Below are 14,495 nucleotides of genomic sequence, written 5' to 3' on the forward strand. Positions count from 1 at the left end.
ATCAATGCGTACATTATCCCTCGCCGAGCAGCTATGATAAAAAAATGAAATTTTTTTACAATCCTCTTCTACTCATCTCATGCAACCACCGTAAAAAGCTAAATCAATTGATTGATTAAAATTCAGTCTATCATGAAAATACATCTTACTAAAAATATTAAAACTTCATTACAGGCAGTTACTGAGTGTAGGAAGAAGGTCTTCATGCCCACGAATTTCAGGCCTTTTTATGATAGTATGTGTTATATTTCCTCACTATTGACTTAAAAAAAAAAAAAATGGATGACGAGATGTGTGTTTGGAATTTTTTTAATATCAGAATTAAAAACATAAACGGCGAAATTAGTTACCATATTTCAAAGCTAAAACAAAGTATCAAATTTATTAGCACTGTGCTCGAATTCAAAGTGGTTTCCAGAAATTGATTTCCAGAAGTTGATTTCCAGAAGAAGTTTCCAGAAAATGGTTTCCAGAAGTTGAGATCAATAGGTGAGTTCTGAATTGATTTGGTCAACTATATGCAAAACTTCAAACCTAAATTAAAAGAAACATATTAGGTGTAGGAAATGAGACACGTTATAGTTCTTTTTGTATCTAATTTTCATCGCTCGTCAATAGATTGCAGCTACCTCTGATGTCACTATTATCTATTTTTATCTCTAAAAGAAAGGAAGCAGGCCCGTTCTTGATCAGAGGCTGTATAATTTAATACAGAAAATGAATAAACGAACATTTTTCGTCTAACAATGTCCTAATTAGATATGATTAAACTTAGGAAAATTAAATAATTTAGACGTGGAGATCCTTCCTTTCTATAGATTTCGCTTAAATAATGCTAATAGTTATATAAGTTCCACTTCCCTAATTCATCCAGGTCTCGTGAAAATCAGCTCTTAAATATGATATTTAAGAATTAAAAGTGTGGAGGCTAAATAAATCAAAGGCTGCGCTCCTTGATACTATCCCCATCCTCCAATCCTATCTTTGAATTCTATTTTACATCCCTATATCTAAAGGAGAAAAACTTGATTGTGTGATGGGATGGATATAACAGAAGTTTGCGATCACACATCCGTGACTGCGAACTTCCTTGCTGGATGAGCACAAGGAGAGACATGCTCGTGGAAATTAAAGGCTATCTAACAACAGAGTACTGCACTGGATTCTGTGTAATGACCTATTTATAAAGCCTTTGCTTGTTTTGGTAGGCTTTTTCGGGTGGATGACCTCCTTTTGTTACGTTTCTTCCATCATGGGTTGCCAATGTGTATTGATGCTCGCAGGCGTGACAATGTAATGAATCGGAATTTATGCGCAGAACATCGACCGCTCATAATCTGCTGAAAACCACGTGGTGAACAAAGCGTCCCCAGGACTGTACAAAGCCTTTAAGCAACTGAAGCTATTAGGGGATTAGTCGATCCCACTAGTCCCATTTAAAGATATAAACAGGGCCTCCATTACTGCAAAAAAAAATGAGTTGAACATTTTGAGGGAAATTTAAACGTGAGGGAAACGATATTTTAAGAATATGAGAGCAATTTTGATAATGTAGGAGCAAAGGAATATTTATTTACTAAAAACAAGCCAGAGATGGTAATAGATGGAAGGAGGAAACATAGGTCAAAGTTTCTAGTAGTATGGTAAATGAGCTTTTGAAACATGGTTGATGCAAAGTTAGAGATGAGACATAAAAAAACTATGAATATGATGTTTGATAAAAGCGAAGTAACTAGTGAATATATTGAAATGGATGTTTTAATCATAGAGGTTTTAGCTTGACTTTGGTGGGAAGAAAATTGATTATAATAATAGGAGAAACTGCATTTAAAACATTTACAGATGGGCAGTGTAGTGAGAAAAGTCTGAAATAAAAGTGAGTTCTTCGGTACCCTGGGCGGTTTCTCCCCTCTGAAGTCGAGGTAGCAGCTTACTAATTTTAAAACCCAAGTAATTCAAACGTATCTGAAATCAGGGATGTGGATGGCACATTTGGTGCTTAGGAAAAACAGAAAAGTAGATAAGGTGACATGATGGTGCATCCATATTGAACAGACACCGTTATGACCATTGCTCGCTGCAACTCCTATGCTAGGAGACAATAGGTCAATTATTTAAATCGAAGAAAAATGGGTACAAATCAAATTTTTTTGTGAAGCTTTCGTGATTATACTGTTCCTTTAATAAGTACGTCGAAATACATATAGAAATGCACAGATGTATATAGAAATCCATAGATTTAAATATAAATGCATGAGATGTAGCTCAATGTAGAGTCAGGAGTTAAACAGGATCGTGTCTTGTCCTTGTTATGTTTTGGTCGATTTGGTACTAGTGAGTAAAGAAAGTTCCAAGTGAATAAGGGGAATGTGAGGTTAGTAGTTGGTGTAGTCTCGAAGAGGGAGTTAAGCCAGATCATGTCTTGTCCTTGTTGTTACTTTATTATTTTTATCGATTTTGTACAAACGAATAATGTAAAGGCTGATAGAGATCATGATGTTGAACATGAAAGTATAATTCTTCTAAAATTAGATTTTGGAGATAATTTGAGGTTGCTAAGTAAAAGTGTTAGGGAGGGATATATTACTTAGGAGTTTTGAGAGTCGAAGGTAGGTTTTAAATTAATGTTAAGAAGACCAAGTCACTTCAACTTTATATAATGGGGATAAAGCAGTGGTTTAGGTTCTGAGAGAATTGGGCAAGTGCACTTACCTAGATAGTATTATTAGTAAAATGTACTGTAGCAAAGATTTAACAAGTTGAATTGCCGAGGCACAGTGTTTTTTTTTTGTTTTTGTTTTTTGAGAAGTTGAGAAGAATTTGATGGATGAGATGGTAAGTTTTAGACCAGAGAGAGTGGAAAGCGATTAAGAGAGGACACTCGAGGTCATTCCAGCGAACATAAAAAACCTTTAATACTCTCGAAACTTGCGCTTACTCCCACAAAAACCCAAAGTAACAAATGTAACCTACAGTCAATGACTTACTATTACAACACAGAGGCAGCGATGATTATTTTAACATCAGCTTTTTATTCAGGTTTTTTAATTAATTTAATCCTTTGGTGATTTGCATGACAGATTTAATTCATTGATTTAGGTAGAATCGTAAATTGAATCTATCTTTAGACCCTTGGTATACAGAGCTGTTCATAGGTTTGACGGCACCGGGGGAAAATATAATTACAGCGTCCCCTCCCGACTCAAATATAAGTAAAAAAAAGCTTTATCAAAATGATTTTTTTGGGGGAGACCCCCCTTCCGTGGCGCCCTTCACCCCAAGCTATGGCACCCACGACGGCTCCCCAAGTTGCCCCCTTCCCCTTTTTACGGCTCTGCTGGTACATCTTTTAGTTGCCAAATATGTGAAATTTGCTTCTTTTTTCCTATGACTTCCGTAACCAACTGGACAAAATTCAGTTGGTTAGCTATTAGAAATGGTCATCGCTTCGTCAAGCTGCACAAAATGGCCAGAACGAACAAAAATATTGTCTGCCACTGCATGAATAAAAGTTTCAATAGCCTTTTTTAAAATTTGGAAGCTTTATTGATGGAACTATGATATTCAATAAATCGTTCGACGAACTGCTGGTAAGTTCGGCAAGTATAAGATTTATCACAAGAGCAACGAAAGTTGTACGCTCCATTATATACACTCAGATTTTGGAAAGCTGTCCATTGGTCCAACTGATTTGAAACAAGATTCAGTATTATGGTTATACACCAGTTTATGATAAAAAGAGATGTGATCTTTTACCACAACGGCCATTTTACTAAATTTTAGAATTTAAGAATTATGGCTGTTTGTTTCTTTCTATACTTGCTTCGTCTCTTCTTTGTCCTTTTATATGTGAACTAAATTGTCTAGTCGAAGTAAAATACCCCTCCCTTGCAATATTTTAGAATCAAGGTTTTTATCTCCCTATTTTATTTATCTCCCTTTTAATTTAACCCCTTTTAATTTATCTCCCTTTGATTCTGAAAAATAAATTAACTCCCACACCAACTCCACTAAATTCTTATGAATTGATACCACTGAACGGCAGCAAAACAAGTCATTACTATTTCAATTATGTATGCCCTTTTCTGAATTTCAAATCATGGTGTCTCAGGTGCAGTGACACAATTGTTTTTTTTTCTATTTATGCTATTGTTGGATAAAGTACGTTTTTGCAACATCTACACTTGTGAGTTATTACAAACATTTACGAAAAGAAGAGGTTTATATGTGAGGCGATAAACTCGGCAAATTTCAAACAATCTGCACGACGTTAATTTTTTGCTTCCCACTTTATTCCTCAGCATAAAAGAGGCTGCACTCGAGGCTGCAATTCGAATTATAATTCGAATTGATTTGTAAAATTGAAAAGAGTTTGTGATCATTTGCTGTGAACTAGAGGCACAGTACAGTAAACTCATCTAGATTTTGACGACTATGCTAGTATTACTACTACTACTAACAACTCACCTCAGCACAAAGCTGCCTGGGGTAAACACAGCTACACAGGCTCTTCCTCCATCCCAATCTATTCAAAGTCTTCCTTTGAAAACCCTCTTAGGTAGTTCCCATTTTGCTTAAATCTTTCTTTGAGACATCTTCTCACATCAACCAAGGAAGATCTGCTTTTTATTTAGTCCTTGACGTTTGGCCGATAAGGACAATCTTTTGTCAATTTGACGAATATAGATACAGAAAAAATAAGAAAAAAGACAAGAAGAAAACAAGAAAGGTGAAAGAAGCAAAACCCCTGACATAGTTAATACAATACAAGATAGTTTTCTTTGAAAATTTTAGCAAACATTTTTAATGAATGAGTTACGTTTTAGTTTCTTGCACATTGGTTTGTACCGTAAAGCTTTTTACCGCAATTAATTGTAGTTGCTTTTCACCGTAATTAATCTAAGAAAAAATCGCACAAACTTTTTAGTAGTACTGTCCTTGGAAATTGGTGGGTGGCTCGAGTTGAAATTATTAGTTGGAAATCTTGACTCAAATCTTGACGGTTGATAACAAGGTCTAATATCCGACAAGTCCAATGAGACATCAGATGACATTCAGTTAGGACCACCCAACCTCCTTCTGCCTTGCAAAGTGAAATTGCATCACTTGCTGCCTTCTCCTAGAATTTTAATATCCATAGTTATTAATCTTAAACACTAATCATAAACGTAAAATATTAGTTATAAACAAAATTTGCCTGATATTTTTTGTACACTTTTTGATACCCCCCCCCCCCATCCCATTCAAACTACATATCGGGGCACTCCCTGTAGCCCCGAACCCCAAGAGGCCAACAGAGCTCCGAAGGCTCACAAATAAATGATTTTACTACTACTAACAACTCACTGCAGCACCGAGCCTCCGGAGGCACAGAACTCCTTACGCTCCTCCTCCATCCTAATGTATTCATAGATTTTCTATTTACACCCTCCCAAGAAGTTGTAGTTTTCTTCAAGTCGCTCCTCGTGATCTTTCCTGGTATTATTTAAAAAACGATCTGAAATTAAATAAAAAAAAAAATTCAACTGAAAGTAACGACCAACATTAAAGCTTAAAACGAACAGATATTATCACGCATATTAAGGGGGTTACCTCCTCCTCAACACCTCACTCTTTACGATAAAGTTTGAATTTTATCCCAATTCTGTAATAATGACTCCTGAAACACAAGGGCCATTTAATTAGGACAATAAGAAGATTTTCTAAAAGTCCTAAAAAACTTTAGCTTAAAGAGCGATGTGTTGAGTAGGGGGCAACCTGTTTTATATGCGTAATAATTTCTGTTAGTTTTAAGTTTTAATGTTGCTCCTTACTTTCAGTTGAAAAAACTCGTTTTTTTTATTTAATTACTATCAATATTAGTAGTGAATCTTCTGTTTAAACCAAGTAGATCAAATTGGTCTCTGGACGGTTCATAATAAGAAATATTTTAAGATAATTAAAGTAGAAGTATGATAAAAAAAAACAAAAATAATGTAGCAAAGTCGCACTAAACCCTGAGATTAGGGGGCAATAGTTTTGAATCACAGAGAAAAACAGAGAATTTACTTGTAAGAAATGTTGTGACTCAAAGTCATTTTGTTCCTATTACTAGCTTGTAAAATTTGTAACAAACGAACCAATCAGGTCTTAAAAATTCTTTAATTTGCTCAAAATTCGACAAAGCAAAGAGAGGTGGGCTAGCTTATTCGGCACAATATTCCTTAAGTCAATTAAGATTGAGTAATTTCTTCAAGGTCAAGGCTATAAGAAAAAAAGCTCTGGAAATTTTTTTCAATTTAAACTTGACGCACTAATATCAATATCAATAATGATTCTGTTCGAACTTTCTCCAAGTTGATCAAATTAGTTTTGGGATATGAAAAAAAAATAACGTCGTGAAATTGTTTTCAACCCTCAGAGCAGGGAGGCACTGGGATTGAATCATAAAGAAACAACGAATTTACTTGTAAAAAAAATGTGACTCAAACAGGTTTCGTTCTTTTCACTGGCGTTAACTTGCAGACAAACGAGCCGATCAGGTGTTGCAATCCTTTTGTTTGATCAAAATTAGACAAAGCAATAATAGTTAGGCCAGTGTATTTTACATGATATTTATAAAGCCAATTAAGATGAAGAAATGTCTTCAAAGTCAAGGCTATAAGAAAAAAAAAGTTCTGGATATTTTTGTCAGTTTGTAGTTTAAGCGCTAATATCAATATCAGTAATGATTCTATTTGAACTTTCTCCAAGTTGATCAAATTGGTCTCTAAGCGGTTCATGATAAAAAAAAATAGTTTGGGACAAGAAAAAAACCCTAAAATAATGTCGTGAAATCATTTTCAACACTCAGAGCAGGGGGGCGCTGGGATTGAATCATAGAGAAACAGAGAATTTAATTGTAGAAAAAATGTGACTCAAGGACGTTTTTTTCTTTTCGCTGGCTTAAATTTACATACTCATGAGCCAATCAGGTGTTATAATCCTTTTACTTGCTCAAAATTCGACAAAACAATGAGAGATTGGTTGGGTTATTTGGCTTTCATTTCCATACCTGATTTTCTCCAAGATATACAAAATGGATATCTGCACACTTCAAATTGCGCATATTCGCTGCTTCTCTCACTAATTTAGATGGATTTCCTTTGTCGTTGACTATTAGTAAAATAGGTGTATTAGGACCAGCATATTCAAAACAACTTAGTATTGTTTTATCTTTTTTGCCAATGAAGGCTTGACCAAATATGGCTGCAACAGGATCCTGAAATACAAAATGTTATATTCGGTAAGTAGCTTATAAAAAGAACGAATCTCCCCCCCTCTTCCTGTTGGCGAAGTTGAATTATAAATTTAAGGTGAATTATAAATTTGTCAAAAAATTTTAATTCAAATATTCTCTTTAAAGTTGCGAAGTTGTAATTTTAAATTCATCTTAAGCTCATTTTCATTTTGATATCTTTGTATTTTGACATTGACATTGTTCATGTTGTTTTATTTTAGTCTTAGTATTTCAATACAAATTACCGGGGGCGATCTGAATTTTTTCTTTTAGGCACGCTTAATCCGCTGGTCAAGAATATATCCGGTGTTACGGCAGTCCAAATGATATTTCACCCCCCTCCCTAAAAATGATTTTAAAGATAAAAATATCTAGCTAAGTTTGTTTGTATTTATGTGATTTGCAACAGTGCCTATGCCAAAACTAATCTAAGACCAGGAGGGATGGATCCAGGATTTTTTTAGGGGGGAGGAGCAAAATAGGTTGATCCGATAAACTTGCGTTAGGAGCAAGTTTAATTAACGCAAACTTGTGTTAATTAGGTAAATTACACTGCTTTAAACCATGTTAGGGGGGGAGCCTCCTCCCCCTGGATCCGCCACTGAAGACCAAATATAAAGAGTGGGAAGAAGGTAAAACAAGAATAAAAATAGTTGTTTTTTTTTAATGGCAGAAGTTGCATAATATTTTAACTTTCAAACCTTCAAAGCTACTGAAGGCTGGCTAAGTCAGGTAGCCTCCATTTTCCCCAGAGAATATCAAAAGTTAGTTGCTGCAGCAGCCGGAACGGTAGCTGCGACCTCATAGCAAGAGCTAGACGTTATTTAAAGAAGTAAGGCTGGTGTGCCAATGTAGTCATGATTCTTCCGTGAATATTCTTATTTATTAGACGAATTCATTCCATTTTAAATGAGTAAATTGAAAGAAGGAGGCATTCGAAGATCATGATGTGTAAAAAATCAGTTTTGCTGGATGTGTTTAATATAAAATAAATTGCTCAGTCCTGGCCAACTGAAGTTTCAGAAAGCCAAACCTGTAATCGGAGTTAATAGTTCGTAATTATGACACTGCTATTTTTACCAAAGCTTTAAACTATTTTTCACTTTTATAAATTATATATTTATACTTTTTTTTAACTAAGCTGTTGCTACTGTTGCTGTTGAACAATAGAATAGAATATATTTATTCACTACAATAGCTAGAGCTAACATGAGCATGTCAGTGTAAAGAAACAAAAAACAAGCAGAATAAGGATTAAGACCAAAAAGCAAACAAAAACAGCAACACGAAAGTTTAAAGCAGCAAGTGTTGCTTCAAGGTCAATAGATTAAGATGAGTCATAAATAAAATTTATATAGGTCAAGAGTCAGTTTGCACGGCTCAAGATTATACTAAAGCTATAAGCTATTCTTTATGTGAAACCATCCTTTTACATAATTATATTGATGCCCCTTATTGCTTATAAGCGGCATGAATCAATAGGAAATTTACTACCAAACGCTTAATATTAGGCCCTTAGAGCCATTCGGGCTACTAAAACATTTAGGCCACTTAGATGTACCGCATCATAGACGCTAATGCTGCTATCATGACCTGCATTGAAGCATATAATAACCGAATCAATGGACACCCATGGTGTTCATTTAATTTGTCGAATTCCACGTGTTACTATGTTATTGATAAAAAAAACTTTTTGAACAAAATAAGTTTTTCCAAAAAAAGTAAAGAACTCCATTAAACCAAAAATGAACAAAAATAGAATCAAATAATCTACCAAGCATACAACTACCACAAATCAGTATCAATAAATAAATGAAACCCAAAACAAACAGAAATTAAAATAAGTCAAACTCAAAACGAGCATAAATTAAGCTGAGTAGGGTTCTAAACCCTATGCTTACTATAAGCCAGAATATAATTTGTACTTTACTGAAAAAAATTCAAAGGAATTTACTGAAAAATGTGCATTCTCAGTTTAATATACATACGCTGATATTTATTCCATAAAATCTCAATTAATTTTTGATTTCTTAAAGTTATAAAAGTGAAAACATTTAAAAGAATTTTTTTTTCAGTAAAGTACAAATTATATTCTGGCATTTAGAAAGCATAGGGTTTAGAACCCTACTCAGATTAATTTCTCCTCGTTCTGAGTCTGACCTATTTTAATTTCTGTTTTTTTTGGGGGTTTCATTTATTTATTAATACTGATTTGTGGTAGTTCTATGCTTGGTTTATTATTTGATTCTATTTTTGTTCATTTTTGGTTTAATAGAGTTCTTTAATTTTTTTTAGAAAAATTTATTTTGTCCAAAAAGTTTTTTTGATTAATTTCTGGTCGTTTTATATTGACTTAGTCTTATTCAGGGAGAAAGACTGAGCCTCTTCTGAAGTTACACAACCATCCCTTCCATAAAAACCTTAAGAGCCCGCTGGGCATAACTTACAACCCTTACCCCTAATCTCTGTTTATTTTTTTCAACCCCAAAAGCCTTGTTAAATGATATTTAGATTATTTTGAAAAGAATGGCAATCTCAATACTTCTATTAGACGCATTTCAGGACAAAGCGACGTGTGTGTAGGGGAGAGGGTAGCTGCCCTCTGATCACTTTGCCTCTTAAAAAGAGCACTAGAGCGTCTGAATACCAATCCAATGAGCCCCCTTCGAAGTTTATATGACCAGACTTTCTATAAATACCCTATATGTCCCCAAGGCATAACTTACAACCCTTGCCGCGAGGGCTGGGGGGATTTGTTATCCATAAAGATATAATTTCCAGACCTTTCTGATGGATTGAACAAAATGGCTATATCAAAATTTGGATTGGAAGCGTTTGGGGAAAAATAGGCGTGGAGGGGGCCATTCGCCCTCTGATCACTTTCGACTAATAAAAAAGGCACTAGTCCTCTGAATTTCCAGCTGAAGGAGCCCTTTTTGAAGCTTCTAAGACAAAACTTTCTATAAAAACCTTATATGCCCCAAGACCATAACTTAAAACCCTTGTCCTGAGGGCTCTGGGAGGAGGGTTGTCATACTCAAAGACATAATTTCCAGACCTTTCAACTACTTTGAACAACACGGCCATATCAAAATGTTTATCGGAAATGTCTGGGGAAATAATGGGCATGGGGGGCGATACTCCCTCCGATTACTTTTGACTATTAAAAGGGCAATAGCGCTCTCAATTTCCAATCGAAAGAGCTCTTTTTGAAGTTTTTACGACAACACTTTCTATACGAAATTATATACCCCCGGGGAACAACTAACAACTTTAGCTTTGAGGGCTGTGGTGGGTTGTCATACTTACAATCGTAATTTCCGGACCCTTCAACTACGTTCAAGAAAATGGCTCTATCAAAATGTTGATCGGAAGTGTTTTGGGAAATGATGGGCGTGGGGGGCGGGGCATTCTCCCTCCGATCGCTTTTGGCCATTAATAATGACACTAGACCCCTCAATTACCAAATAAAAGAGCGCTTTTTTTAGTTTCTACGACAACGCTGGCAAAGACTTAATTTCCGAAACTTTCAACTACGTTGAACAATATGTCCATCTCAAAATTTTTATTGGATGTATTTGGGAAAATGGCGGGCTTGAGAGGGGAGTTAGTTGTCCTCCAATCACTTTCGACTATTCAATATGGCACTATCCCTTCAATTTATAATTGAATGAGCCATTTTTGAAGTTTGTACGACGACGCTTTCTATAACACCTTATATGCCCCCAGGGTATAACTTAAAAGCCTTGCGCAGAGGGTTGGGGGATTGGGGGAGGAGTGTTATTCTCAAAAACATAATTTCTTGACTTTTCAACAACGTTGAACAAAATGGCTATCTCAAAATTTTTATTCTATGTGTTTGCGGAAATGGTGGGCGTGGGAGGGGTGTTAGTTTTCCTCCAATCACTTTTGACTATTAAAAAGGGCACTAGCCCTTCGAAAATTTTGAAGTTTTTATGACAACACTCTCTATAAAAACCTTATATTCCCCCAGGGCATAGCTTACAACCCTTGCCCTAAGGGTGTGGGGGGTTATCATCATCAAAGACCTAATTTCCAGATATTTCATCTACGTTGAACAAAATGGATATCTTAAAATTTGATTGAATGTGTTTGCTGAAATTGTGGGTGTGAGAGGGAGGTTAGTTGCCCTCTTATCAGTTTCGACTATTAAAAAGTACACTAGCCCTTTCAATTACCAACCGAATGAGCCCTTTTTAAAGACTCTACGAAAACGCTTTCTATAAAAACCTTATATGCCCCCAGGGCATAACTTCCAACCCTTGCCAGAGGGGGTTTGGGGGTTTTGTTATCCTGAAAGACATATTTTTCAGAACTTTCAACTACGTTGAAGAAAATACCTATCTCAAAATTTTAACTGGATATGTTTGAGGAAATGATAGGCGTGAGAGGGAGGTTAGTTGATCTCCAATCACTTTCGAATATTAAAAAGGGAACTAGCCCTTTCAATTTCAATTCAGTTTTTATGTTTCTGCGACAACATTTTCAATAAAACCTTGTAACTACGAACTTTAACTTAAAACGAACTTTTAACTACGTTGAACAAAATGAATATCTCAAAATTTTGATTGCATGTGTTTAGGGAAATTTTGGGCGTGAGAGGGGGTTATTTGCACTCCAATTATTTTTAACACTTAAAAAGGCCACTAGCCCTTTCAATTTCCAATCGAGTGAGCCCTTTTTGATGTTTTTACGACAACGCTTTCTATAAAAACCTTTTATTCCCCCAGGGCATAAATTACAACCCTTGACCTGAGGGTTGTAGGGGAAGTTTCATCCTCAAAGACATAAATTCCGGACCTTTCAACTACATTGAACAAAATGTCTATCTCAAAATTTTGATAAAATGTGTTTGGGAAAATAGTGGGTGTGAGAGTGGGGTTTGTTGCCCTCCAATTAGTTTCGAGCATTAAAACGGCCACTTGCCCTTTGCATTTTCAATTGAATGAGACCATTTTTGAAGTATCTACGAAAACACTTTCTATTAAAACCTTATATGCCCACAAAGCATATCTTGCAGCCCTTGCCCTGAGGGCTTGGGGGGTTTTTCATCCTCAAAGACATAATTTCCAGAATTTTGAACTACATTTAACAAAATACCTATCTCAAGATTTTTATTAGATATGTTTGGTGAAAGGGTTGGCGTGAGAGGGGGGTTAGTTGTTCTCCAATCACTTTCGACTATTAAAAGGGCACTAGCCCTTTCAATTTCCAATCAGATTAGCTTTTTTGAAGTTTCTACGGCAACGCTTTCTATAAGAACCTTATATGCCCCAAGGGTAAAACTTACAACCCTTGCTCTGAGGGCTCTAATGGGGGTTATCATCCTCAAAGACCTAATTTCCATAAGTTTTAACTACGTTGAACATAATGTATATCTCAAAATTTTGATTGCATGCGTTTGGGAAAATGGTCGGCGTGAGAGGGGGGTTAGTTGCCCTCTAATTACTTTTATCTATAAAAGAGGGCACTGGCCCTTTCAATTCCCAATCGAGTGAGCCCTTTTTGAAGTTTTACGACAACACTTTCTATGAAAACCTTATATGTCCCCAGGGCATAACTTACAACCCTTGCCCTGACGGCTGTGGGGGAGTGTCCTCCTCAAAGACATAATTTACAGACCATTCAACTGCGTTGAAGAAAATGCCTATTTCAAAGTTTTGATTGAATCTGTTTGAGGAAATGGTGGGCGCGGAGGGGGGTTAGTTGCCCTCCAATCACATTTGACTATTAAAAAGGCCACTAGCCCTTTGAATGTCCACTCGAATGATTCCTTTTCGAAGTTTCTACGACAACTCCTTCGATATGAAGTGCCCTGGTCTAGACAAAAAAAAAATATAAATAAATACAAAATATACTGTGCCAACATCGTTCTTTGCTTAGGCAGCGCTGCCTATGATTAATTTCATTTTAGTTTTATTTGTCACTTTCAGTATTGTGTGATTATTGTGTCTGTATTACGATACGATTTTTTTTATTTCAGTTTTCTTTTAGTTATCTTTTGACATTATATTTCTTTTGTAATTTATATTAGAACGTGTCATAAAATAAAATGAATCCTCCCATGGGTTACATGGGAGGATTTGTCATCCCCTCGTCAATACCTCTCTCTTTACGCTAAAGTTTCTTTTTAGTAATTTTAAAAGAGCTATTCCTTCTAATTAAATGGCATTTGTGATTCAGGAGTCATTCTCAAATAAGTGGGGCAATTTCGAACTGTAGGGTAAAGAGCGAGGTATTGACGAGAGGGTGACCCCCCCCCCACATACACGTAATAGTTTCTGTTCGTTTTAAGTTTTAATGTTGCTCCTTACTTCCAGTTGAAACATTTTGTTTTTATTTATCCAATGACTTGTAAGGTTCTAGCTAGAGAAAACGTGAAAACTTTTTTTAAGGGCAGAAAAGAGTAATTATATACCATAAAAATGATTGATGTTTATTTTAAAAAGAAGATGAGTAAATGGCCCAAATTGTCATAAAACCTTTTTTGATGTTTAATCAATTGATAAAGAGGGGTCTTCCTTAAAATAGACTCCTTGAAAGCAAGCTAAGATAACCAATGCAATATGTTTAGCCTTTTGGTTATGAGAAACAAATGTTGCCAAAAACCTTTTCCAGCTGCCGATTACGTGGAACCATTGAGCTAGTCAGTACTTGTATCTCTTTGGCAAGCATGATAACAAATCCCATTTGATGTGTTTCAACAATACTCTGACCAACAACTGTGTTTAGTCCAAGACCAAAATGTTTTATAGTGTTAAACACAGAATGTGACGTCTCCCAGCTTTCTCTAATCGCCTGAAATTAAATATGTCACAGTATTAGTAAAGTAAACAAAAGTGTAACTAAAACATGTTTCCACTGCCTCATTTGGTACTTCAGAAATGAGCTAAATCACTGTTGCTTTAACTCAAAAAATTTAAGGGAGGAGTCGAGCTGAATTTTTCAAAATCCAGGGGGAGAGGAAATTTTTTTTTTCTATTTTCTGAAAAAAAATACCAACAAATGTGTTTTTCAATGAAAATGATCCTCTCCAAAAGGGCGTTTCTCGAAATAAAAAGGGGACATACGTCCTCCTCGATTTACACAACTGCCAAACCAAAACCTCTTAACATTAATTTCCACTCTTCTCTCACCACCTGGAATGATATTCCTCTTGTTATGCTTAATAAAATAGACATATAACTAAAGGCATGTTTGTTTTTGTATCTCATGT

General features: G+C 35.5%; 1 protein-coding gene across 1 annotated transcript in view; it reads right to left on the reverse strand.

Annotated features, from left to right (window-relative positions):
- Positions 1–334: 334 nt before the first annotated feature.
- The window catches only part of LOC148950848 (dynein axonemal heavy chain 3-like), a 45,133-nt gene continuing 30,972 nt past the window's right edge, over positions 335–14,495 (reverse strand). Inside the window, exons 5-8 of the mRNA XM_089090929.1 lie at positions 13,889–14,077; positions 7,034–7,240; positions 4,921–5,119; positions 335–534 (exon numbers count right to left, since the gene is read on the reverse strand). Coding sequence (XP_088947055.1) covers positions 515–534; positions 4,921–5,119; positions 7,034–7,240; positions 13,889–14,077 — 615 coding nt within the window. The 3' untranslated portion in view covers positions 335–514. The remainder of the gene's footprint in view (positions 535–4,920; positions 5,120–7,033; positions 7,241–13,888; positions 14,078–14,495) is intronic.

Source organism: Artemia sp. Qi Xiang Cuo, chromosome 6 (genome assembly GCF_049724085.1).
Source record: "Artemia sp. Qi Xiang Cuo chromosome 6, ASM4972408v1, whole genome shotgun sequence".
NCBI lineage: Eukaryota > Metazoa > Arthropoda > Branchiopoda > Anostraca > Artemiidae > Artemia > Artemia sp. Qi Xiang Cuo.